The following is a 26,988-nucleotide window of genomic DNA, read 5'->3' on the forward strand; positions in this document are numbered from 1 at the left end:
TCCACTTCAATTAGTTTGATATAGTATAACATTTCCTATTCCAGAAAAACCAAAAAACCTATTCCAAAAAAACTCATTTTAAAACTTATCACTATTGTTTAAAATAAGCTTAGGAAAAAATTAATGTAAGTTTCATTAGGAACAAAATGTTTACATGAGTGAAAACATCTAATTTTTTATTTTTAATGTGTGCTGATTTATTACAAATAAATACTTATACAGAAGATTATTCTTTCATTGTTTGAAATCAAACATACAATGTATAAATCTGGGATGTTTCTAAGATATTGGGGGAGACCTATAAAACATTGTGATCAACTAATCAGTTCTAATTATTCATATTAGTACTCATGTCATTCAGAAGCATTTCAGCCCCAAAATACAGAATTAATATAATTATTTCTTCATTGTCTTGATGTTTTCTTCAAGCCAGTGGTATGTGCTATATAGTCAAATAGAGAAAGATATGAAAAAGTACACAGATTAGAATTAGAATTTAATAAACTGAAATACAAATCTCCAATTTAGAAATTCTAACACTTTCAAGTTTTGGTTTAGTTTAACACGGGAATTATCATTCTGTTCCTCGCCATCTCTTTTCTAGGCAAAATTTGGAGATATTGTAGGGGCACCTCAAACACTGAGGGCTTGATAGAGACAGGAAAATGAATCTTAATAGGAATGACACTCCATAATTTCATTTCCTGTGAAACAGCATAAGATTATTAGCTTCTGCTGCCAGCCATCCTCTACATGTGCAAATCCACAAAAACTACATTGAATTTAAATACATAGTTGAGTAATGTCTTTATTAGGAACAATCAAAATAATACAAAAGACTGTGTAAAAAGGTATTGTAAAGAAAGCCAAGAGGAGTTTGCCTTCCACTAACACAAGAAATGCTTTTTATGTTTTCTATGAGTTCTACAAATTTCCCCAGATGCTACTATACCTACACGAATCACTCTTTCACCCCACTAAGTATCTAGATCTCACTGGAAGTTTAACATAAAGTTTGTACTAACACAAAGTCTTGCAAGTGGGAAGATAAACTGGGCTTCAGTAATTAAAGCAACCCAGAGTTTCTCACAATAAGTGCTATAATGTGACAGTATTAAAAGCATGGGAGGCCTCCCAGTGACTTTTAATTTCTTGCTCTAGCTTTAGGACTCAGTCTATTGTTCGTACTAAGACAAGTGACACCTGCCACTGCTACTCAGGTACAGAGAAAGGAACATAGAGAAGCTGAAATAGAAGAAATGACTATACACAGCTGCTTTTAACTGTGCTAAAGACTTTGAGAATGAGTGCTTAGTTCTGGAGCAACCAGGTACCGATATAAGCTATTACAAAAGTATCTCTAAGTGGACTTCTAGGTAGCATGTAGGATAAAGTTATTCAGTACTTCTTTCATCACATAAGATGCCACTTAGCTAATGTTCTTCCAAGTTATGGCCATGAAAAGAATCAGCCCAGCCGAATGATCTGTATTTTCATTAAAGGTGTTAAAGATGTCGGTAAAATAGGGAATTTATACTCAGTTCTCAAAAGTCTAAAACTGGAATATTTGAAGTTTTCAGGGCTATTTTACATACTAATACAAGTTTCACAAAATGCCTACAACCATTGTTGGTTTCCATTATTATTATGCATCTTTTTTAAAGAAATGCCCTTGCTTTTGAAGTTTAAGTTTAAGGCAGACTTAAACTTGGGTCTTCCTGGTGCAAACTAATATTTTAACTACAATACCACACTGGCTTTCATTGTTGCTAATTGAAGAAAAGTGAGATTGGGAATTGATGCAACAGATTGAGTTGACTAGTCATTCACAATTCAGAAGTGGTGGAAAAAATTTAAATATTTTAAAATAATAACAAGAATTGGGATGCCAATTACTATTACAGTATGATTTAACTAGGAATAGACAGCAGTTCTAGACTAGTATCATAATCACTGAAGTTTTAATCCTGAGCAATCCCTGTCAATCTCAGTGAATTTATTTCTGAGTAAAAATGTATAGGATTAGATTGTTCAATAGCGCTAAAGTGAATCTCTTTGAATATTGAGTCTATCCAGTGGCTCTGACTTTTGGTCAGCCCCACTAGGTAGACTAGACCAGGAAATCAACTCCACAGAAAGGCTAAAACTACTTTTATTGAGATTGGATACAATAACAGAATCTTGCAAATCTGATTGTGCTGTACCTTCTCCTCCATCTTCAGTGTATTAGGGAAGCATCTGCCTGTGCTGCTTCTGAATGTTATCTTCTAGTTCTGGACTTAAATAATGCTTCAGCCCCTTTTGGCTAGGTAATGGTTCCTGCATACCTCCATCGAGGTCATTTTATTTACTTTTTACACTCTCTAATATTCATTAATTGTGTAGTCCTAAAACAGATTCTGTATGTGTGAGTGTGTGCATGTGTGTACATACTGTTAATGACATAGCAGTTGAGAATACAGGGAATACAATACAATCCAATATTGCTGGAGTTCCCCTGAAACTGTTATTTATTTGTTTGTTTGTTTATTCGATTTGTATGGCTGCCCATCTCACCTCCCAAGTGACTCTGGGAGGCTTACAACAGTTAAAAACAACAATCCAATAAAAAAAGTTAATAACCAATATAGAAACATATAAATAATCAGAAATCACTTAAAAAACAAAAATTAACATGGTCAGCAGCCAAAGTCCATCCTTGCATCAAGCTCAACAAAGCCAGTGTAAGAGCTCCCCACCATTGCCAGATCCCCAAGCACGCTGGCATTCTCTCTTTTGAATACTGGTTGTAACATGAAAGTAGCACCTTCATAAGAAGAAGCCACTGAAGGTTTAATTAGTTCCATTTGTTTAATTGTCTTCCTAATCATTTATTATATATGTCTTTTCAGAGAGAGCTATTTGACTACAGTGTATGAAAGAATGTCCAAGCATTTGAACATAAAATGGTAGGAACTGTAGTAGAGCAGGATAGAATGCTCATGCTGGGGTCAAATAAAATTTTGAATGAGTTGTCATCATAGGACCATTACATTCAGTTAGGGTGTCTGCTAATGACATACAAATAACTTTTTTTTTCTTAATGCTATTTTTATACTAGCTTCAGGTTATACTGGTAGTTCCCATCTCCTTGTAAAATTATAGACAGATACTTGACCTACTTAAATACTACCTTTTATTAAATGGCAGGAGAGGTCTATAGTATGGAATTTTTGAAAACAGCTTTCGAAAAATCTATATCTTGAGTACACTAGCAGGTTTTACTGAAGGGAGTAATAGCAGGTTTTACTGAGGGAGTAATCTTCCTGGAGCTAGTTTCCCCATTTGTCCTGTAATGAGACTTCAGTAAAATGTAATAAGACATTTAATAAAATAATCTATAAATCATTGGCATCACAGGAAAACTGCAATTTGTATTTGCTTTACTTTCAAAATATACATTAAATGATGTGGACAGGGAGGAGAATTTCTATTATTATTTGTTGTGTTGGGCAAAAGGTTCTGCATTAAAATAATATACTTTAAATCAGATATCCCCATAACAGAAATATAACTTTAATAAAGAAACGAACCTAAGTCTGGCATACACATGAACAATTGTACTAATAATCACCTGTTGTAAAGTACCTTGGTTAATGTGCTAGGCGTAGTGAATTCTTCCTCACTGTTGGGAGCTAAGGAACCTGATACCAAGTTAAATGAGGATGCAAGGGACAGGTTTCTAGACTCCGCCGATGTCATGCGTTTGTGAGAGACCTGTCATATGCCACAGCAGAAATATCTTCCCAGCATTCAAAATCCTTCATGCTGCACGTTCACACAATTCCTACTGCCCCTTACTTGGTCAGCTTTCAATTGTAAATGTCCTCCTTTTGTTTTTTTGGCATAGATGCAGATGATATTCTGAAATGCTTCTACATGCCTACAAGAATTCTGCTGAAGCAATGATCTCAGCATAAAAAGCAAGTTTGGTATGGTTATAATTAATATTTTCCAGGGTATTTTCAATGTCTCAATTTTTTTTCAAAGCAAATTAAGAAGTAAAGCTAATATGCAACATCTTTTATCTTAGATGATTTCCCACAACCTTGTGCTGTGTCTAATAGGTATAAGAAATACAAAGAGGTCTGTAAAATGTAAGTAGAAACTCGTAGAGACAGCGGTTACAAAAATAGAAGAGATAGGATTCCTGTTTATAGATCCTCTCTTAAGATCTACAAGCCATAATGTACTGCCTCACTGAGGATAGGTTTGAAGAAAAACAGCTGTATATGAGGATGTTGCATAAATTCTATTGTTTCAGATGGCTGAGTTCAAGTCTATAACCCAGTGTTTCTCAACCTTTGCAACTTTTAAGATGCGTGGACTTCAGTTCACAGAATTCCCTAGCCGCTAATGCTGGCTAGGGAATTCTGGGAGCTGAAGTCCACACATCTTAAAGTTGCAAAAGTTGAGAAATACTGCTATAACCATTGGAATGTTCAAAGGTTTGTTTGTTTCTCAGCCTTATATGCCACTCAATAAAACAACTTTGTGTGATTTGCAAATTCCCCACTATAGTAAATTGGGTTAAAAACAACAAAATAATACAAATCAGAATTAAACAACATGCCAACACTATGGCACCACCTCTTCAGGGGAACATTCCACTCACCTTTCCATCCTCTAGTGCCAATAATAGCAGAGGCAGAAAGCTGTGGATTGTCTTTATGGATGGGCTTAATATAAGCCACTTACAGGGATTTATAGGAAATCTACCATCAGACCCTCAATTCATTAGGCATTTATTAAGAAAACTGCATCTTTTACAAGAGACCAAAGGATAATTTTCCTGATTTGCTTAATTTCTTTGCCACACTTGTTCTTACTGCTCCATGCTGGCCACATTCTTAGACCTGAGCTTAGAGAGCCACTTTGTTTATTGACTTTTCTCATCATTCTACCTAAATTCATAAAGAGTTGAGTCCCTTGTTATCATTCCCTTTTCACAGAAGGGATCACTGTGTTTCTTGGCTAGTCATTTGTTGCTGTCATCAACATACAACCTAGAACTTCTGGATTGTTTCCTCTACTGTGAAAAGCCAGATTTCTATTTTGTTCAATGTTTTGCTCATCATATAGTCTTGCTTCATGCCTTTTTAAAGAAAGTGATGGTAGTTCGATGTTCTTTTCTAATGTGTGTTTCCCTTCTGAGCTAGTTAACATCATCTGTGTGATAAAATAATGTCTTTGCAAGGGAATATGCTTGTGGATGCAGATAGTATTGATTTGTGAACAATACATGTTCTTAAAAATAGGCAAGGCAAAGTATTAATAGAATTAACTGGTTAAAATTGTCTATGGAATAAGGGCCATATTAATGATCATATACATAAAAATAAATAAAAAGGTCTATATAAAGTCAGTTCTCCCACCTATACCTATTCAGTCATGTAAATTTATATGGGGGGAGCCATGATAATAGTACAAATCAGCAGAATGGCGTATTATTTTCATATAATCTCTTGCATTATTTTCTATTTTTTCTTGTATGCCTGTTGGCAGGGGTCTGTACCTTACAATGAAGTAATGGTATGACATTTTAAATAAAGGGCATAGCTGATGATAGTTAGACTATCTAATAGAGTTTTTAGCATAATGAAATCTACATGAATAACAATACATCAATGGGGATTTCAAATCTTACTCTTGGTTTTCTGGATTAATACTTGATGGTAGAGAAGAACATATACAATACAGTCATTCTGAAGAATGATTAGGCTATTTTGTTGGGAGGAAAGTTAGGAAACCTAACAGTATGCTCATGGGTTTTTATGGTAATCAAATGAGGTATGGTGGCCTCTGAAATGGTTTTCATGATAAAATCCCAGCTGGATACTCAGAGGAGCTGTACTGTGGTCCACGCTTAGGGATTTGACAGAGCAGAGTATATTCCTGTGAACTGGATAAATCTGAAGCATTTTTATGAGAGGGTACATGAACATATGGAAGGAATTGTGAAAACCCCATCCAGCTTCTAATATGTAAACAGTGCTGTAGCTGTAGATCATAAAGTAAATAACAGTTTTTTTTAAGCACCGGGTCACCAGATGGTGAAGAAATGTTTGCATTTGAAGCCCATGAAAGCAAAATGTATGCCATGAATGTGACAAAAAAGACTGGGATGAACTTTCATCCTGCACTTTTGGTCAAGTGGCTTTTCATAAAATTCAAAGTGCCGTAGTTTTCCGAACCAAGCACCTATCTCATATTTGAATGGAACTATCATCTCTTTGCTGTATTCCCCACCTACTTCTGAGCAATGAAAACAATGCACTATCTTTGAACAGAATCTTGCAATTATCCCAGGATTTCCTGAATGAAATCTAAGAATGTTTTTGTATATGTTCCATGATTCCCCCCTTAGTTTCACTTTTCTATTATTGTGGATATTGTTTGTGATGCCTTGCTCCAAATTGTTCTAAGTATCTTGTTGATCACTAAATGGGCTGTTGATCACCTGCTTCATTTGGCCCCAAGGCAGGCTGTGAAATATTGGTGGAAGAGGCACATTTAATTTTAACATTACTGGGGAAGAAACATTTTATTTTCTTATACATATGTTGAAAAACCATAGATCTGAATTACTTAAAGATATTTTTAAATAATTAACCAGCTTTTCAACATTTATTCAGCACACAAAGGAAAAGGGTAATATATATAGTTCAGTGGGGAATTATTTTTTCCCCAATTGCACATGGTTAAACACACAAGGCCAGTATTCTACTAAGATGCAACATGTTTGTGTCATCATCATCTTCAAAAAAAAGAAGAAAGAAAAATAAAGAGCTAATGCATGTCTTTATGGAGCATATATTTCACAAAATGCTGTCTGTAGAATGTGAGAGATTTTTCTACCACACTGAGAAGATCTACCACATGGGGAAATAAATCAAGCCATTGTAGCAACTCTGTTGCCTTTAGGTTCTGATTTAAGGCAGCATTTGTGGAGGGAAGTTAGTCTTTTCTGTGGTAATAGAAGGAAGTTGGTTTCACACATTATTATAGCCTTTGGAGATATTGCTCAAGGAGAGTTGCATCTGAGGATGGGATGGATATTCTGGTGCACTGCAGAAAGCAATGTAGGATTTTAATACTCAGGCTACTAGCCCCAGTGATAAGAAAGTTAAACATAGGCCCATTGGAGTTTGATAAGAAAGTTAAATATAGGTCCATTGGAGATGGATAGCTAAAGCTTACAAAAGAGCACTTTGCGTGTCACGGTATTCCTACATGAACAATTCTGTATATATTACAGTAAATTTCTGTTGTTTGGTATTATCAGCCACTGCATTTTTCCCATATACAAGGAGTCTTCATTTAGCAACCGCAATTGGGACTGGCAACTCAGTCATTAAGTGAAGTGGTTGCTAAGTGAAACCACATCTGAGCTTACTTCAGCTTTCCTTTGCTTTATAGACCTGCAAAGATCGTAAATGCGAGGATTGGTTGTAAAATTACTTTTTCATCACCTTCGTAACTTTGAATAGTCACTAGATGAGGACTACCTGTATGATAAAGACATTCTTGGTTGCTAGTTCATCTACCTACTATAGTGGTATTCTAAAAAGATTTGCTTATTTCTAAAGACCGAAAGCTGCAATCTGGAGATACTTGTTAATCTAGTATTATCATGATTGGCCACTACATTTGGATGGGGATAGACTACACTTATTACACTACACTTACATATGATCTGGTAGTCTCCTACTTTGACTTTTATACATGGAATTTCCTTCAGAAAGAGTTTGAAAAGTATTTTATTTTGATTTCATTCAAAATAAGATCATACAATTACTAATATGGGGTGGGCATTTTGATCTTATTTATTTATTTATTTTCTATACTGCCTTTATTATTTTTATAAATAACTCAAGGCGGGGAACATCCCTATTACTCCTTTCTCCTCCCATTTTCCCCACAACCACCACCCTGTGAGGTGAGTTGGGCTGAGAGGGACTGGCCCAAGGCCACCCAGCCGGCTTTCATGCCTAAGGCGGGACTAGAACTCACAGTCTCCTGGTTTCTAACCTGTTGCCTTAACCACTAGACCAGACAATCATATACAGTGATTTCATTTTTTAAAAATGAAAAATTAGCTACCAAGTTTGAGATAATTTGCACTGAGAGTCTCACAGCTATGAACCCATAAAAAGAAAGCATGCGGGTGACATATGTAGATCTGTCTTTAATTTCTGAAAGAGAACATTATTGTAAATGGGCTAAAGAAGTACCACCACATTTAAAGTATAGTTCAAAATATAAAAAATAAAACAGCTTTTGGAATGCAGGAGCTTTTAAACATAGAAACTCCAGAAATACAAAGTTGGTATTCCAAGAGATTCCCAAGGTATTTGATTTGGACCATGCCAGTTGGTACAACCTGAAAATATTCTTTATATGTGCTATTGAGAGTTCCATCTAGGAACAGTATGTGCAGTAATTAATATATATTGTATATTAATTCCTGCGAGAGCTGCGAGAGCTGGACCATAAGGAAGGCTGAGTGAAGGAAGATAGATGCTTTTGAACTGTGGTGTTGGAGGAAAATTCTGAGAGTGCCTTGGACTGCAAGAAGATCCAACCAGTCCATCCTCCAGGAAATAAAGCCAGACTGCTCACTTGAGGGAATGATATTAAAGGCAAAACTGAAATACTTTGGCCACATAATGAGAAGACAGGACACCCTGGAGAAGATGCTGATGCTAGGGAGAGTGGAGGGCAAAAGGAAGAGGGGCCGACCAAGGGCAAGATGGATGGATGGTATTCTAGAGGTGACGGATTCGTCCCTGGGGGAGCTGGGGGTGTTGACGACCGACAGGAAGCTCTGGCGTGGGCTGGTCCATGAAGTCACGAAGAGTCGGAAGCGACTAAACGAATAAACAACAACAAACAATTCCTTAATGGAAGTCTTTCCTGTTTGTGTTAGGGAGTGATAAGCAAGGGAAAAGGGGAGAAAAAAGCTGGTAATAGCACCTAGCCAATATTGGCTGATCTAAAACAGTAAGGAAGGTTGGATGTGGTTAGTATTTCATTAGTACTAACTAGACAACAATCAGATTCTAGGGTTGTAAACTAGACTGAAGAATTGAAAAACATTCCAGAAGAAATTGGCAGTAGATAATTGTTGTCAAGAAAACTGCCTATGAATTCACAATGAGTCGAGCTCAACTCAAAGGAGATTTCATTATAGTGCTAAATACTTCACTTAGGATGATCCAGGCTAGCTCTGATAGTAGAATCAAATTACTTATAATATTAAATGTATCACTTGTAACTGAATTAGTAGCGTATTCATCCTTTCTTCTTATACCATGTGCCTAGGAAATTGCCACACTCTATCATCTTTTAACCTCAGTGAATACATTCTGATTGGTGTCAAACAATGAACCCCTTCGTATTAATTAAAAAAAACAAAACACTGCATCAAAGGGAATTTCTCTCTCCAAATTAAAGCCATCAACGGGTTTTAGTTAGGATCAAGCTGGGGAATTTGGGGATCTTCATCCTCTCCCTCCCCTCCATAGTTGGTTATTACAGGTTTTGCAAAAAAAAAAAAAAAAAACGTAAGTAGAAGTTTAACATGGTACTTTTATGTATTATAGATGATACTGTGAGTCTCATATTAAAATAACTGGTCAGTCAGCAACCTCTTTGTACATTTATTCAGCATTGAACAGATCTATGGAATTCTAGCAGCTGTGAGATGATACAGTGGAAATTTTATGCAACAGTGCAGGACAGATAACTGTGGTTCTTTTCCATTCTTGCTTCTTCACAGGTTAAAGACCTGGGTTGCCCACATTTTTATATAATCCCTTGCCATATGCTGTTGATCCCTTCCCAGTCCTGAGTCACAGTCCAGTTCAAGGACACCTGTCCCTTTCATTGTGCGAAGCAGAGTATCGCTGAGTCAGAGACCAATGCACATTGAATCATTGTGCCTGGTGCCAGCAAAACTTGGGAGCTGAAAACAGAATTAAGATGTTGGGCTCCTTTCATGGCCCATGTAAGCTGAGCCTCCCACTCTTTGGGCAGTCAGACTGGCATCTGACCCACTTTAATTTGTGCAAAAGTATTAGCTGTCCACTAAATACAATTACTTAATTATTTGTTCATTGTGGGATGTTGTGGGGGAGGCCCTGGTAAAACAAGTGAAATAAGCAGTTGCCTAATATTAGCAACAGACACAAAACAGCCTTTACAACTGAGGACTGGTGGAATGACAATCAGCATGGCTCATTCTACTTCTAACTTTGGCCTCTTTAATAAATGAGTAACATCATGACTGGAATGCCAGAACACTCCTCCTCCAGTTACACTGACCCTTCTCTCCATTTGATTTCATCCAGCTGCCATCTATCTATAGATCTGTTTACACAAGGGACCGCCCCTGGGTTGGTTGTTGACACATTAGATGCTTTCCATGAGCTGCTTTGTCCTGCAGTGATCCTTAGCAACAGATTCTTGCCCTTCTTGTACCCATTTCCTCACTGACCCATGGTGATAATAAGCCCTTATTTCTTTTTCCATCTTTTCTCTTCCTTTCTTTGCTTGTGGAAAAGATGAGACCAGGGAGGGGGTATAAGACTTTTTAGTGACATCTTTTCAGATGCTTTTATATTGGGCAAAATGCAATGTCCTGCCAAATATGAAATGGAACAAGTTGGGCAGTATATATTCTTTAATGATGCTAAGGTTTGCAGTGCTAGATGAAGGATTACAGGGTATATTAAACTTGTTTGGAGGAACTATTGGGAGTAGTAGATGGTAAATAGAAATTATCCTTTGTCGTATCTTTGCAACCTTCTGGCTTTACCTATTGTTTATTTTTAATGTATCACATTTACTTGAAAGGAAGGCAGATTTGAATTCAAAATTTATTTGTTTATTTAGTTAAATTTATCGACCACCCAACTTCAGTGGACTCTGGGTGGTGATGAGTCTTGCCCATCCCCCTTGCCGGTATATGGGGAAAAAATATTAGAAAAATGTATAAAATCACTAGCTTCCGTCCAGTCTCCCACTGAAATAAATATGGAGATTTCCACCCCCCCATGTGTGCAAGTGATTCGTGTGTGTGTGTGTTCATATATATGTTGTTGTTTATTCATTTAGTCGCTTCCGACTCTTCATGACTTCATGGACCAGCCCACACCAGAGCTTCCTGTTGGTCGTCAACACCCCCAGCTCCCCCAGGGACGAGTCCATCACCTCTAGAATATCATCCATCCATCCTGCCCTTGGTCGGCCCCTCTTCCTTTTGCCTTCCACTCTCCCTAGCATCAGCACCTTCTCCAGGGTGTCCTGTCTTCTCATTATGTGGCCAAAATATTTCAGTTTTGCCTTTAATATCGTTCCCTCAAGTGAGCAGTCTGGCTTTATTTCCTGGAGGATGGACTGGTTTGATCTTCTTGCAGTACAAGGCACTCTCAGAATTTTCCTCCAACACCACAATCCAAAAGCATCGATCTTCCTTCACTCAGCCTTCCTTATGGTCCAGCTCTCGCAGCCGTGTGTTACTACGGGGAACACCGTTGCTTTGACTATGCAGGCCTTTGTTGTCAGTGTGATGTCTCTGCTCTTAACTATTTTATCGAGATTTGTCAGTGCTCTTCTCCCAAGGATTAAGCGTCTTCTGATTTCCTGACTGCAGTCAGCATCTGCAGTAATCTTCGCACCTAGAAATACAAAGTCTTTCACTGCATCTACATTTTCTCCCTCTATTTGCCAGTTATCAATCAAGCTGGTTGCCATAATCTTGGTTTTTTTGAGGTTTAGCTGCAAGCCAGCTTTTGCACTTTCTTCTTTCACCTTGATCATAAGGCTCCTCAGTTTCTCTTCGCTTTCAGCCATCAAAGTGGTATCATCTGCATATCTGAGATTGTTAATGTTTCTTCCAGCAATTTTAACTCCAGCCTTGGATTCCTCAAGGCCAGCTTGTTGCATGATGTATTCTGCGTACAAGTTGAATAGGTAGGGTGAGAGTATACAGCCCTGCCGTACTCCTTTGCCAATCTTAAACCAGTCCGTTGTTCTGTGGTCTGTTCTTACTGTTGCTATTTGGTCGTTATACAGATTCTTCAGGAGGCAGACAAGATGACTTGGTATCCTCATACCACTAAGAACTTGCCACAATTTGTTATGGTCCACACAGTCAAAGGCTTTAGAATAGTCAATAAAACAGAAATAGATGTTTTTCTGAAACTCCCTGGCTTTTTCCATTATCCAGCGGATATTGGCAATTTGGTCCCTAGTTCCTCTGCCTTTTCTAAACCCAGCTTGTACCTCTGGCAATTCTCGCTCCATGAATTGCTGAAGTCTACCTTGCAGGATCTTGAGCATTACCTTACTGGCATGTGAAATGAGTGCCACTGTTCGATAGTTTGAACATTCTTTAGTGTTCCCCTTTTTTTGAGATGGGGATATAAGTTGATTTTTTCCAATCTGATGGCCATTCTTGTGTTTTCCAAATTTGCTGGCATATAGCATGCATTGCCTTGACAGCATCATCTTGCAAGATTTTGAACAGTTCAGCTGGGATGCTGTCGTCTCCTGCTGCCTTGTTATTAGCAGTGCTTCTTAAGGCCCATTCAACCTTACTCTTCAGGATGTCTGGCTCTAGCTCACTGACCACACCATCAAAACTATCCCCGATATTGTTATCCTTCCTATACAGGTCTTCTGTATATTCTTGCCACCTTTTCTTGATCTCTTCTTCTTCTGTTAGGTCCTTGCCATCTTTGTTTTTGATCATACCCATTTTTCCCTGGAATTTACCTCCGATGTTTCTAATTTTCTGGAAGAGGTCTCTTGTCCTTCCTATTCTATTGTCTTCTTCCACTTCCACGCATTGCTTGTTTAAAAATAATTCCTTATCTCTTCTGGCTAACCTCTGGAATTTTGCATTTAATTGGGCATATCTCACCCTATCACTGTTGCCTTTTGCTTTCCTTCTTTCTTGGGTTACTTCTTGTGTCTCAGCAGACAGCCATTTTGCCTTCTTGGTTTTCTCTTTCTTTGGGATGTATTTTGTTGCCGCCTCCTGAACAATGTTGCGAACTTCTGTCCAGAGTTCTTCCGGGACCCTATCTACTAAGTCCAGTCCCTTAAATCGATTCTTCACCTCCACTGCATATTCCTTAGGAATATTAGTAAGCTCATATCTAGCTGATCTGTGGGTCTTCCCTAATCTCTTTAGTCTGATCCTAAATTGTGCAAGAAGAAGTTCGTGATCTGAACTACAGTCAGCTCCAGGCCTTGTTTTTACCGACTGTATAGATGTCTGCCACCTTTGGCTGCAAAGGATGAAGTCAATCTGATTTCGGTGTTGTCCATCTGGTGAAGTCCATGTATAAAGCTATCTTTTATGTTGTCGGAAGAGAGTGTTTGTTATGCAGAGTGAGTTGTCTTGGCAAAATTCTATCAGCCTATGTCCTGCTTCATTTTGTTCTCCCAGGCCATGCTTACCTGTAATTCCAGGTGTCATTTGACTGCCCACCTTAGCATTCCAGTCTCCTGTGATGAAAATAACATCTCTTTTAGGCGTGTTGTCCAGTAGGTGCTGCAGATCCTCATAGAACTGCTCTACTTCAGCTTCTTCAGCATCTGTGGTTGGGGCGTATATTTGGATCACTGTGATGTTAGATGGCTTGCCCTGAATTCGAATTGAGATCATTCTATCGTTTTTTGGATTGTATCCAAGCACTGCTTTAGCCACTTTACTATTAATTATGAAGGCTACTCCATTTCTTCTGTGTTCCTTTTGTCCACAGTAGTAGATCTGGTGGTCATTTGATGTGAAGTGGCCCATTCCAGTCCATTTCAGTTCACTGATGCCCAAAATGTCGATCTTTAATCTTGACATCTCACCAATAACCACATCCAATTTGCCCTGGCTCATAGATCTTACATTCCAGGTTCCAATGGTGTGTTGATCCTTAGAACATCGGATTCGCCGTTCACCACCAGCACCGTCGGCCGCTAGCTGTCGTTTTGGCTTTGAGCTAGCTGCATCATCACGTCTGGGGCTAGTTGAACTCATCCTCTGTTCCTCCCCAGTAGCATTTTGACCATCTTCCGACCTGGGGGTCTCATCTTCCGATGGTATACCGACATATCTCTGGTTGTACTGATCCATTTAGTTTTCACGGCAAGAATACTGGGGTGGGTTGCCATTACCTTCCCCAGGGATCGCATTTAGTCTGACCTCTCTGTCATGACCTTCCCGTCTTGGGTGGCCCTTCACGGTTTAGCTCATGGCATCATTGAGGTGCTCAAGCTCCAGCACCACGACAAGGTAATGATCCTTTGCTGAAGTCATATATATGTACCAATCAGAAACCACAGTCTCCCCCTAAAAAAAAAAAGCAGGGCCAAAAGAAAAAATTGGTAATAGCTATTGGGTACAATAATCTGCCTGTAAAATAGTTTGATCTTTCATCTGCATATATACTCGGACAAGCCATTCTTTCTCACATATATATACAGTGTCTTTGTGTGTGTACGTATGTGTGTGTGTGTGTATGTATGTATGTGTATGTGTGTATGTATATATATATATATACATATACATACATACATACATACATACATACATATATATATATATATATAAAACCAAAGAAATACTCAAAAGAAAGGAATGGTAGAAATCCATATTTAGCCAAGCATTTTTGCATTAAAAATATTATTTTTTAAAAAAATATTGTTTGTTTGTTTATTTATTTACAAGTTTTACAGAAAGGAATAGAATTTTTTAAAAAAAAAATTAAAAAGGAAAGGAATACATGAAAAACTACAAAACAAACAAAAAATCATGAAAGGGGAAAACTCCTGATATTTGTCACATATTAATCAAATGTCAAACAGATTTCTAAATCTACCTTATGGAGAAAATAATAATTAATGGTCTAACATTACAAAATGTCATAAATCTATGCTACATAAAAATATTTTTTTTTATTAGTAGATAAAATTGCCTTTACACACATCTCTGGAATCCAATCCTTAATATCAGAAATATTATTACTTTTCCAGGTTTTCAAAATAATTCTCTTAGCTCAATGCAACCATACCTCCTCAAAAATAGCTAAATTCCATAATCTCAAAACATAATTAGACATAACATTAACATCTTTAATGCTACAAAATTTCCTCATAAATCTATTTATGTACATTAAAATATTCTAAAGGATGTCAGTGATTCAGAAGACCAAACTATGGATTAACGACCCTTACATCACCAACAGAGAAAATCTGACATCATTCTTTTGAATACATCCTTTGGGGTGTCCCGTAAACTTGAAATAAAATATTTTGATGAATCAGTTAATTTTAAATCCACTGAAGCAAATTTAACATTTTTTAAGACCTGCAACCACTGATGTTCCATTATTGGTTATCCCAGTTCTTTAATCTATGAACCATAAATATCCTTAATGTTGACTTTAAAAATGTTCTTTAGTTTTTGATACAAAAAGGATGTGGACTTAATTTCATACATTGACTCCATCAAATAAAGAAACACCTTGGGTTTCTCAGATGCAGCCAATGCATCTGGTCCATATTGAGATGTTAAACATGCTTGAGTTGATTATATCACCATTCTTGGGAATTTGGGAGACAAAATTCCATTTGAAGGCAAGAATTTTTTTAAAATAATTGTTACAAAGTAATTGATTTAAAGTATGTATTCTATATTCCACCTAGAGCTTCAAATGGAACGCTTTGGATTTTTCCATAAAATTAAATATTCATGAGCCTCAACATCAAAACCCAGTGTATGACTCAACAAGGCCCACACATGTCTGGCTGTTCATAAACCCAGGCACAAAATACCCTGTCTACTATATATTGATCCTAGTAATTGCCAGGACCTTAATGGAAATACATAAAAAGTTTCCAACAGATCTCACAAAGGTTAATGTTCTACTAGAAGTTCATTCCACACAGATGTAGTTGATAAAATATAAGCCCCAATAAAATGTTTGAAAATCTGGAAATTAAAACCACCATCCTCAATAGATAATCTCAATTTAGCTAATGAAATCTGAGATGGTCTGTTATCTCATATAAATTTCATCAGTAACTTATCTATCCAAAGAAAATATTTATTTGGGATTAACACTGGAATATCTCTTAGATTTATCTTGGAGCAATATTTATTAATATTAATAACATTAATTTTATCCCACCAACTTAATAGAATTTTGATCCATCTATTAATATCTAAGACAACGTGCTCTAAAACTTTTGACATATTTAATTCCACATATTTAGAAATATTTAGGAATATAAAGTCCTAGTTACTTAATATAACCTGTGGCAATTACAAAACCTAAGTGTTTACGTTGTGCTATTGAAATTTCAGAGCCTAAAGGAAGTAAAAAAAGACATTTCCCAATTAATCTTACGTCTTGAATCTTACTTACCAAATGTTGAATCATCTGTATAAAATTTTGCAGTGAAAGCAGTTATCTAAAATTGCCAAAATATCACCAGCATATAAAATTAATTTATAATCAAAACCTACTAATGTATTATCACTAGATTGCCTAGCAGAAATTGCCGAGGGTACCAGAATTAAATCGAACAGAGAAATCTTTTCATGCTGCTTTATCATTGTATTTGGTGGGCCTTATTCCTATGTAAGTAAGCATAAACAACTCCAGGTGCTGGGGATAGACCTATTTAGCCCAGCATACAGTACTTCATGTAAGGATGAAGAAGCTGGGAGTGATGCCCTTGGGGCATTAAGCTGTTTCTTTCCTTTTATTTGCAACAAGGCAATGTGTTGTTAAAGGTCATCTATGTGTGTATACTTTCTAGTAAGTTGAGGCAGTCAGTAAACGAGGACTCCCTGTATTCTGTCAGAACCTGACATGCCTCAATGTTCAATTAAAAGTGATTAGCCTGTGTTCCCATTTCCTGGCTGTCAACCCAAGCTGCATGTCTCCTGTGCTGTAGCTACACTTATCTGGAAGACCTAGGAAGAAAGCAAGGTGGGGGGGCTGCAGGATCTGCATTCCTTGACAGGCTGTGTATGCACAAGTGAGTGACCATAAGCCAAACCTGGATGCACATATAACACACTTTGCATCTGCAGAATTCCATTTAACCATTTGAGTCAGAGAAGAACTTTCAGGCAAAATTGTGTTTGACTTGCATTCATGATCAGTGAATTTCTCTGACTTTATTAATTTCTAGTTTAATCAGGTGGTTGAGCTATCATTATCATCACACTTAATAGTATTGCCTTTAGAGGACTAAACCCCAAACACTTCTCTTTATGCAGCATCTTCAGTATTTTTAAACTACTCTATCGGGATGTTCCTTATCCCATCTTCAGAGAGAGTAATTTAAGGGCACTGAGTAGAGCTCTGAACAGAGAAAAGACTTTATACATTAATGAACTATACTATTGTAGGGCATTCTTCTTTTCCCCTATAATAATAATCCCTGTTTTAGAGACATTGTACCATTTTACCACTTTTAATGAGCCATAAATAGACATCAGTTTCATTTGCTGTTCGTTCTCGTTAAAAAAAAATAATTTTTTCTCCTCTTAATCTAAAACTCATGGCTGATAGGCCTAGTTTTCTTCTGTATATATAGAGAAGTGACTGTTGCAATTCTAATCATCATTGCTGACTAGACTGTTTACTGGTTTGTATCTTTCTCAGCTTTGACATTATAACAAAGGCTTGAAACTATGAATACATCCTTTTATTTGTTATACAGAGGCTCTATTTTTGTCTGAAAAATCCATTCACTTGCATGTTGCCTTGCCTTTAGAAATCATGATCAAATTATGATCAAACATGAACATTTATATTTTTAATTTTAGCACAGCTTTTACGGGAAAGGGAAATAGAGATAATTTTAAAAGCCATCTTAGAATATGTGAGTGAGTGAGTGAATGAGTATTCATTGTACTTGTATAATTTTATATAATATTACTACAAACAAGATAAAGGCCAAAATGTGAATGTCTTAGTCATGTGACAAACTATATACAGGGCTAGTTTTTATAGCCTTTGTGAACTGATGCTTATTGTGCTGCTTGAAAACATGTTGGTTTCTTTTGTTAAGTTTTGTACCTGTAAATGCTTACTAGAAATACCCTTGAAGAACCTTTTCCTCCCATTTTACTTTGTACCCAATTTTTGTGTGTGTCTGTAGTTAGAAAAGAAATACTTGACTCGGTATCTAAAAAATTTCATCCATCCCAACCATTTTGCACATGTGGAAATGTAAATATTGGTCCTCTATCTCTCAATCTTTATAACTGTTTGCTGCTGATTTTCCCATCAACCCACTCACCTCTGATCTTCATTACACACACATATTGGTCCATGCATCCCCTTCTCTCTCTCCTTCCCATCAGCCTGTTTAGCCGTGATCTTCTTACACTGTCCTCAATAACCAATATAATGTTCCAACTTAAAAACTTCTATCTGTGTACCGTTTGGCTCTTAGGTATTTGTAGGACTGCCTTCTCCAAGAGGAATTGTCCTATTCAATATGTTACTTTATATCTAGTATATGAGTCATCCTCTATTTTCAGATAGTCAGGGGAAGAGCTTGAAAATCATGTTTTTCAGCTGGTGCTCTCTGGTTTATTAAATAGCCTTCCCTCAAACTCTGGTTAACATTCACTCTCATGACCTTCTGGAAGTTGATAAAAACTGAATTCTTCCAGAGACCATTTGGCATTGTTAAGGATTATTAGTATTACTGCTTTTGAATTTTTTTTAAAGTTTTATTTTTGTTAACCTCCAAGATTCCATGGTGAATAAGGTGGTATATAAAACAACCTGATAAATTACATGGAGCATATTCTGAATTGAGCAACAGCTGAAACAAGAATAGCTTCAACTTATATGAACTCTTCAACTTATTCACTAAGGTGAAGATAGGATGTCTTCTGTATAGATAGGTATATATACAGATATACACCTATATAGATAGGTGGCAAACTAAGCTTTCTATTTCTGTTTTCTATTTCTAGTATTCTATATAATTATTCTATATAATTATTCTTTGGTATTTCTTAAGGATCTATAGACATTTAGGTTTGTAGCACTGATATGCATACTTCCTTTATAATTTATATGTATTTTGTAATTTTACCCTGCATTTCAAATAAGTTCCCGGGGTAGTTTTATACACATACACACACACACACACACACAAACATATACAATAAAATGCAATAAACAGACTTCTTTTAAAAGGGGGGGGGAACCCACAGGCAAATCTAAAAATGGCATAAAAACTAGCAGTAGAAGTAAATGAAATGAGATAAAAAGCTCATGGAAAACAAAAAAATATTCTGGAACCAAAATAACAATATAGTATAAGACAGTTAGACAGTACTGGTTTTTGAGTAAGAGCAAGCAAGTAGGGTATTGAAAATGAATGTTTTAAGATCCAGTGAGGTGCAAAGTGCAGAAGACAGAGCCACCAGTGACAACCAGTTTGGAAGATGAGCTCCTAAGGAGCAAATTCTGAATAAGACTATTACTTTGGAAAAGCATTCAAGATCCCAGACCATTCTAAAGATGTACTGAGCCAAATTTCTTATCCTCAACGATATTGTAACCCCAGATGCATGGAGTCTGGAATTCTTTGTGCAATTATCCACCCGCGTTAACTATATCAAGAAGAATAAAAGGTCTTCTCAGGTCCCAGGAAACATAGTGCCCTCATTTCCCAGAAAAAAACCCAAGGGCAGTATGAAAGTTAAGCAGCCATGCTACTTAGCTCTCTCCCTTTTCCACTCCATAAGATTTTAAGGGTAATTATGGGTTAATGAAAGAGTGATGGGAAAGGCCTTTTCACCTACGGACAGTCTGCTGCCAGCCACAGGCTCCCTAGCATGCTGTCGCAGTTGCATCCAGCATGATACTCGTTTTAGCTGATAAGTAGAAACTGGGCAGAGGAGAGAGAGCATAGGTTCTCATAACTTTCGCATAGGAAATTTGTGATCTTGTTCACTGGTTGGCACTACCTTCTGTAGATTTATTTTATACCTTGTCATTAGAATTGTTGACAGTCTGAAAAATCTTACCCTCTCCAAGAGGCGTACAGCTTAAGATTTGCTCATTGTGCCTATAATTATACAACATATAAAAAGTATGTAATGGGCTTTAGCAGGTCCTTGGAAATTTGAATTAAGACATAGCATATCAGATCTCACTTGTGATGCTCTCTCCAGTAGATCCATCTTGGTGTGCCTGCAGTTACATCTCCCCTCTTCTTCCCAGGGTTCTGTTTGTTTTTAAGTGTCTCACCATAACAAAGTCCTTAAAGATGATTCTGGTTTGTTTTCTCTCTTCCCCTTCGCTAAAAGAGAGCCAATTAGGTTGCAATCCTAGATGCTTACCTGGCAGTCCTATTATGAGCAATAGGGCTTCTTTCTGAGTTATCTGCTCTGTGAGGGTTTTCTTTCTGAAAAAATAAGGAGAGGCGAGCTTTGACTTTACTTCAACTGCTTTGAAGTAAAACTTCTGCAAGTATATATTTACCTGAAAATACTAGATCATCTCCAAAAGAATAACAAGTGCTTAAGCTAAGTAGAATATGTTCTCAGTTTGTATGATACTTCTGATCCAAACAGGAAAAACTACGTTGCAGAAGGGAATTGCTGTTAGACCAATTAGATTCCTTCCTTTCCAGAATACTTAAGGCCTTTCCATACGATCAGTTTGCAATGCAACAAATGCATAGTTGTTCCTTTGTTGCATGGACATGTCTTTCTACAAAGGAATTCTTCTGCTGGGTTTTGAGGATAATCTTTTTCAGCACACAAAGCAGAATATAATGTTTATGAAAAGGATTCTTCCTCCCGCTATTGGGGCATTGTGCTTGAAGTGCAGGTTTTGTGGATGTCAGTGGATGAATGAAAAATCCTTGTGACATCACTGATGTTAATAGCAACATTCAACCTCCAAAGAGAGCATTCACATGAAAGCTGCAATTAACAATGCCACAGTTAACCTGGCAGCCAATTTTCACAGTGCTTCTTTGAAATTAACTACAGTAGTTAAATTCCAGTGGAGTGTTTCTCAGTATAGTCCAAAAGGTTTGTGAAGCCAGCACAAAAATCCCATTTTGGAGTAAGAGTACTATCTCACAGAATCACAGAATGTGAGGATTAGAGGGAACCTGGGAAATTGTATAGTCCTATCCCCTGTCCAATGCAGGAATCCATTCCATTATATGTAATAAGGCTGTGCAGTAAAGTTGATCAGAAGGGGAAAGATGATTCAGAGCATGTGTGGAGACACATACCATACCTACTGGCAACCCCTTAAAGAAGCTGTTTTTTTCTTGGGCTTCATTTGACCCAAGAAAAGATGTTTCGATTTAAGGAAGTGCCAACATGTACAGCATGCAAATTTCTGTGTGCTCCAAAGTATTTTTTTTCCTTTTGACTCAGGTTCACGACATGGCTCACAATCTAAAACAATTATCAGACCTTTGAATCTAGCCTTCTATATTCTTTTCCATGATGGCCAAAATGATACACTTGGGCAGACCCATAATATATTTGCTATCATAGATTCTACATTCTGCCATAGGACAGTAGGAATTTGACATAAATAGGTGGGAGAGGCTTGGATCACATGACTTTGCCACCCTCAAAAGAAATACTGTAGCTTAAACAATCAGCTTTGCTGACTACAGATTTGTAGGGTGTTTTTGTTTGTTTTTTTTACAAATCTTGTACCTTCCCTTCTCATATTTCTCTTCTTATAATAGCTCTTTAGTGTCAGGCCTAGCCCAAGAACGACATAGAATCAATCCAGCCAAGTTCAGTTCTTTATTTGCTTACACCATATAGACAGAAACTTGCCAACCTGTACTACTCTAACCTAATGAATGTATCCTGGGAGGCTCTAGGGCATGGCTAATCTGAATCTTTTCTTCTTCCCACAGTCCAACTCCAGGCTGTGCTGTCTCTTGTCTCTCCCTGCTTCTTGGAATGTGCTCCCTCCTTCCTGGGGGCCAGCTGCATTACTGTAGTCCACCACATTAGCGACCCCTGCTTCATTGACAATATCCACCTCCTAATAAGCTTTAACATCTATTGCAGAAGAATAAATCATTTATATACTGTACATCCTGGCATTTTAATATGTTGTAATAATTTCTATTAGAGAATTTATTTGTGACACTGATTATATTTTACCATGGTATAAAGTCCAAATAGGGTGAAAGGTGCTCTAGTTATTCAGGTGTTAGAAGGCCATCAGAGAGATCCAGGTTTAAGTCCATCCATAGTCATAGAAGCTGACTGGTAACCTTGGGCCAACCAGTCTCTCTTGGGTCAACTGACTACACAGGCTAATTGTTGTGAGGATAACATTTGAAGAGGGAGTAAGAATATCTAGAGCTGCACGGACATACACACACCCCTCCATGTAGATGTTATAGGAGGGGAGTACGGTTGGTTTATGATAGCAAAACATCAGAAGGAATCTGGCAGCTTTCTGTCCATCTGATAAAATGAACTGCAGCTTAGGAAAGCTTATTCCTTTCAATAAAATGTGTAGGTTGGAAAAGGTGCTACTAGACTCCTGATTTTTCCTCCCTCTCAAGTGTCTTACCCTAAAATGAGCATTTGTGACTGAAAGTAGCTAATGAAATCTTCTAGATACACTGTAGGCTGATGCACTCTTCTTCATTTCTAACTACGTTTAAATGCAGTGTAGCAGTTGAGGTGGACTGGCACAAGGGAGATCCTGATTTAAGTCCACCTTCAGCCATAGAAGCTCACTAGCCCAAGGTATCTCATAGGGTAGTTATAGTGGGGAACATTTGGAGGGAGTGCTACATACACTGCCTGGTGCTCCTGAAGGAAGCATGGGATATAAACTAAACAAGTTAAGAAAGTAGGTATATATAACCTACTTAAGTAAACCTACTTCGCATATTAAGTAAAATATAACTGCTTTAAGAATGAATAATGGCCACAACATATGACAGTGTTAAAGTGTATGGTTTAATGTTCTTAACTGTGGGCTGGATTAGCCATTTGCTCCCTTATGCAAAATGTTTGGGAACATTTCAGCAGAGTCAATTCCCTCATACTAGTAACATCTGCCAGATTAAGCACTCCTTATGATATTGTGAAAGCAGTTATACAACAGACAACCTAGATATAGAGGCAGAATGTGAGTATCTCCATAGAAATTGAGTTATTGTGTTCTTTTCATTCCCTTTCATTCATTCCCTCTATGTGCCAAAGAAAGAGAAGGACCATACCTGTTGACCCTAAATCTGATGTTCTTGTATTTTGCTATTCCCAAATATCTGCAAAGGGGTGCCAAAATGCATGATTACTATCCTTAATTAGACTTCCAGCTAATTAGAGCCCAGGTGAGACTTGCCCCATCCTTGGTAGCCTTCCAGAAGTCCCTCAAAATGTGGTTATGTCAACTGGCTTGGGAATCTCAGGGAAAAAGAGAATTGTTGAGATAGCTTCATTGTCTGTAACGCTGAAGATGCTCTCTTCCAGTTTTTTTAAAACTAACATTGATGTTCTTATTATGGAATGTTTTTAATGTTTGTTTTATGGTCCGTTTTTTATTGTACACCACACAGAGTCATGTTTGTGAGATGGGCAGTTGTATAAATGTAAGGAATAAATGAATAGTGGACATTGGAAGCTGTACACATTGAGGGTCTGGGATAGTGTCTAGTATGTGCAGGACATGTGATACAGCAGTAAATCTTGAAGTGTAGGAACTCCATTGACATATTTCAGGATATGGAGACTATTTCCATGAACATGATTTTCTATTAAAATCAAAGAAACTAACATTCTAATTAAAATCTTCATCATAAAACACAGACAAACCACTAATAACTCATCATTACATATATACAGCATGTGCATCACCTGGATGTAAACACAAATCATTTCAGTAGTGTTGACTTTTCAATATATAATTTCAGAATGAAAAACATACTGAGCTCTAGTCTTTTATCAGAAAGTCAGGTGAAACACAACCTTCAGTTTTTGATAAAAAATGGAAACTGCAAAAAAAGTTCTTGTCATTTAAAATGCTATTCAAAGTAGTGTAAGTATGAAATGTTAACATTCAAGAAAAGGAAAAAAAATTATCCAGACTTTGCTTGATTATTTTTCTTGTTTTGACTTCCTTTGTAACTTTTTAGTTTCATTTTACAAATGTATATACGATGCATTCCCAAATGACACTGAGTAACTTGCAAAAGATATAAATAATAAAACGCCATGCATTGGTTATTAAAATTCTCTTTAAGGCCTGGGTAAAAAGAATAATTTTGAGCCTGCTGTAAATTATAATTAGGATAGGGAAAGCCTCAAATCCAATAGTAATTTTTTTCCACAAGAAATTAGTACTCTGGTAGAAAAAAATAGTATTGAGTGTCAATGTAAAACTCATCCATAGCATAACTAGCAAAGGTGCCCCACTGAAGGCTTGTGAGTGCAAAGTAGATTTCATGAGGTAGGCAATCCAACAGTCATGGAGAATCTGGCCCTGTAATTGGTTTTGGACTACAGTTTCTATAATCATTAATGACAGTCAAAGTTGGCTGGATCAGATGGGGATTGGTTCAACAGTAAGGCCACTTATTGCCTATTACTTCTATGTATTAATTTGTTATAACAATAGAATATATTTGAAAACTACTGCTACCTCATTCACTTGCAGAGAAATTCATGGCACTTTAACAGAAGATAGTAGCAGCCCTGCTCTTAAAAAAACAAAAAACCGAGCTGCATGTAAGCATGCCATGAATTAGTCCATAAGTCCTAAGTTTAATTGAAATCAGCAGACAGAATTAATCAAAAATAACTCAAATCTGTTTTCAGTGGAATTTGGCCAACTTACTTTAATTCGGATGAAGACAAGGTGTTTCAAAAATATTCAATATATTTCCAAATTATCTAAGTCACATGGAGAGATGCCTTCATTTATTTATTTTTAATAATTTCTGCAGCACATTTTATTCAAATTCTAAATTAGTCACAATGTTTGTTTTATTTAAAAAATGTGTAAATAATCAGATTACTTCACTGTTCCAGGACGTTTGGCTTACTGAGTAATCTGCAGTCTTGTGTTCTGCTTGCCATTGTACAATGGGAAAACCATATTTCAAGTGCTGTTGTCTAGGCTCATCAGTGGTGTTCTGTTTAATTTCTGAAACATCTTGGGTTATTTACCAAGAATGTTAAACTGAAACAGGCAACTTTGAATTCTGTTGATCTTTGAACAGGATGCTATGGAGAAAATGGAGAAAATTGGACGAATTGTGTTGCCAAACCACAAGGATAAAAGGTAATAGGATTTTTCAGTGAGTTCTGTTTGTTGGAGAGTTATAAAATTGCATAAAGCTATTTACTCTGGGAGATGAATTTTTATTCCTTTGTTCTTAAATATCCATTTTTTAAAAAAAGATAATGTATTAACATGGGGCCAAAAAACATCAAGCTGATATCTAAGATGCTTAAAAGAAAAGATAGTAAAACCAAAATATATGTTGTTCTGAATAATAGATCAGGTGACCGGCACATGCTAGGAAACCCATGTGTGTTTCTCCAGTCTAACTTGTTGAGGTAGTAAGAGAGCCTTTTGTGGAGTAAAGAAAGCTGGTTCTCTATAGTTGCACTTTGATCATTTCCCCAGCTTGTTAATAATACTTACGTTTGTTGCATCATGTAAAAGAAATTAGGAAGAAGACGATAGTTACGCATAGCTTTAGGGGACTGGGCTTCCTCTCCACTTCTGCAATGCTAACAAGTTGTATTTCACTTGCAAAACTACGTAGAGCTTCTGCCCTCATCATACCATGTGAAATTAGTAAACCGAGACACCTGGAGAGAATTCCTGACACTTTCCTTCCTGTGATCTAATTATCCTGCCTGTATGGTTTGTTTACATGCTCAGTTTGCGGGGTAGAAGGGCTTCTGCTGCTTTTCTAATACCAGACTAGATTGTCCTTTTCTCCTCCAGAGGAGGCTCAGCAAACTCTTTGGTTTTGCCTTTGGTTTGTTGTTATCCCAACAAACACATTTGGACTCCCACTAGGAGTCCTGAACATCAGAAATTCACAATAAGAGTATCACATATTTTCCAGAAAGGACTTGTTCCTTGTCATCTCTTTTGCGGTCCTTCATAGGAAGCCAGTATTTTTGAGCGAAGGGCTCTCTGCGTTTATTCTATCAGCGGTGGCAGGATGAAAGATGAGTGGTTCAAGACACTTAAACCTTCCTAGGAATGCAGAATATCTCTTGTAGCAAACCCTTTGCTATCTCTGAATTTACAGATAAAGCAGAGGGTTGAACCTGAAGCACAGTTACCAGCCTCCAACAAGATGGCTGAACACAGAGGGGGAACTTTTCTTTCATGAGGTTTCTTAAGTGAACTTACTTTAGGATCGAAGAACATGCCTTCAAACATTAAGCAGTAGGGAAACTTACTGAAGAAGTGCATGGGTGCCATCTGCAGGCTTACTGAAAGGTTTACATATAAAGTCTACATAGAATTCTCCTATTTTTATTTTGCATTTTGCAGTGAAGGCTCTAATCTGTTTACAGGTTAAGAACACGAACACAAAATGAACTCTGGCAAAATGAATCTAGCATTTAAGATGACTCAGAAAACATCTCATTGAGACACCTTTTCAACACACAAAGAATTCCAGTGCTGTAATGCATCCAGATTGCTGTTGCTTTAAATCTCCTTCAAGACACCTTGACAAATTTTCTTTTGTAGTTGGAGAACCTAATGAGCTAGGTCATTAGCCCTTAGGAAGTAAAAGGTCATGATGGGCATGTACCTAGATTAGATTATTTGAACCAATACTCCTGGGTTTTGAAATCACCAACATTCTTCCCTTGTTTACACATTGGCCCAGGCACATGCTTCTATTTTTAGAAAGCGGCACAGC

General features: G+C 37.1%; 1 protein-coding gene across 3 annotated transcripts in view; it reads left to right on the forward strand.

Moving 5' to 3' along the window:
- The window catches only part of FGGY (FGGY carbohydrate kinase domain containing), a 206,512-nt gene that overhangs the window by 176,434 nt on the left and 3,090 nt on the right, over window positions 1-26,988 (forward strand). For 2 of the 3 annotated variants that reach the window (XM_063298028.1, XM_063298029.1), the window contains one exon: window positions 25,315-25,376. In XM_063298028.1, coding sequence (XP_063154098.1) covers window positions 25,315-25,376 — 62 coding nt within the window. Of the gene's footprint in view, window positions 1-3,889; window positions 3,972-25,314; window positions 25,377-26,988 lie in introns of all 3 variants that reach the window. The other variant, XR_010067580.1, reaches the window with a different exon arrangement.

Source organism: Candoia aspera, chromosome 3, assembly GCF_035149785.1.
Source record: "Candoia aspera isolate rCanAsp1 chromosome 3, rCanAsp1.hap2, whole genome shotgun sequence".
Classification (NCBI taxonomy): domain Eukaryota; kingdom Metazoa; phylum Chordata; class Lepidosauria; order Squamata; family Boidae; genus Candoia; species Candoia aspera.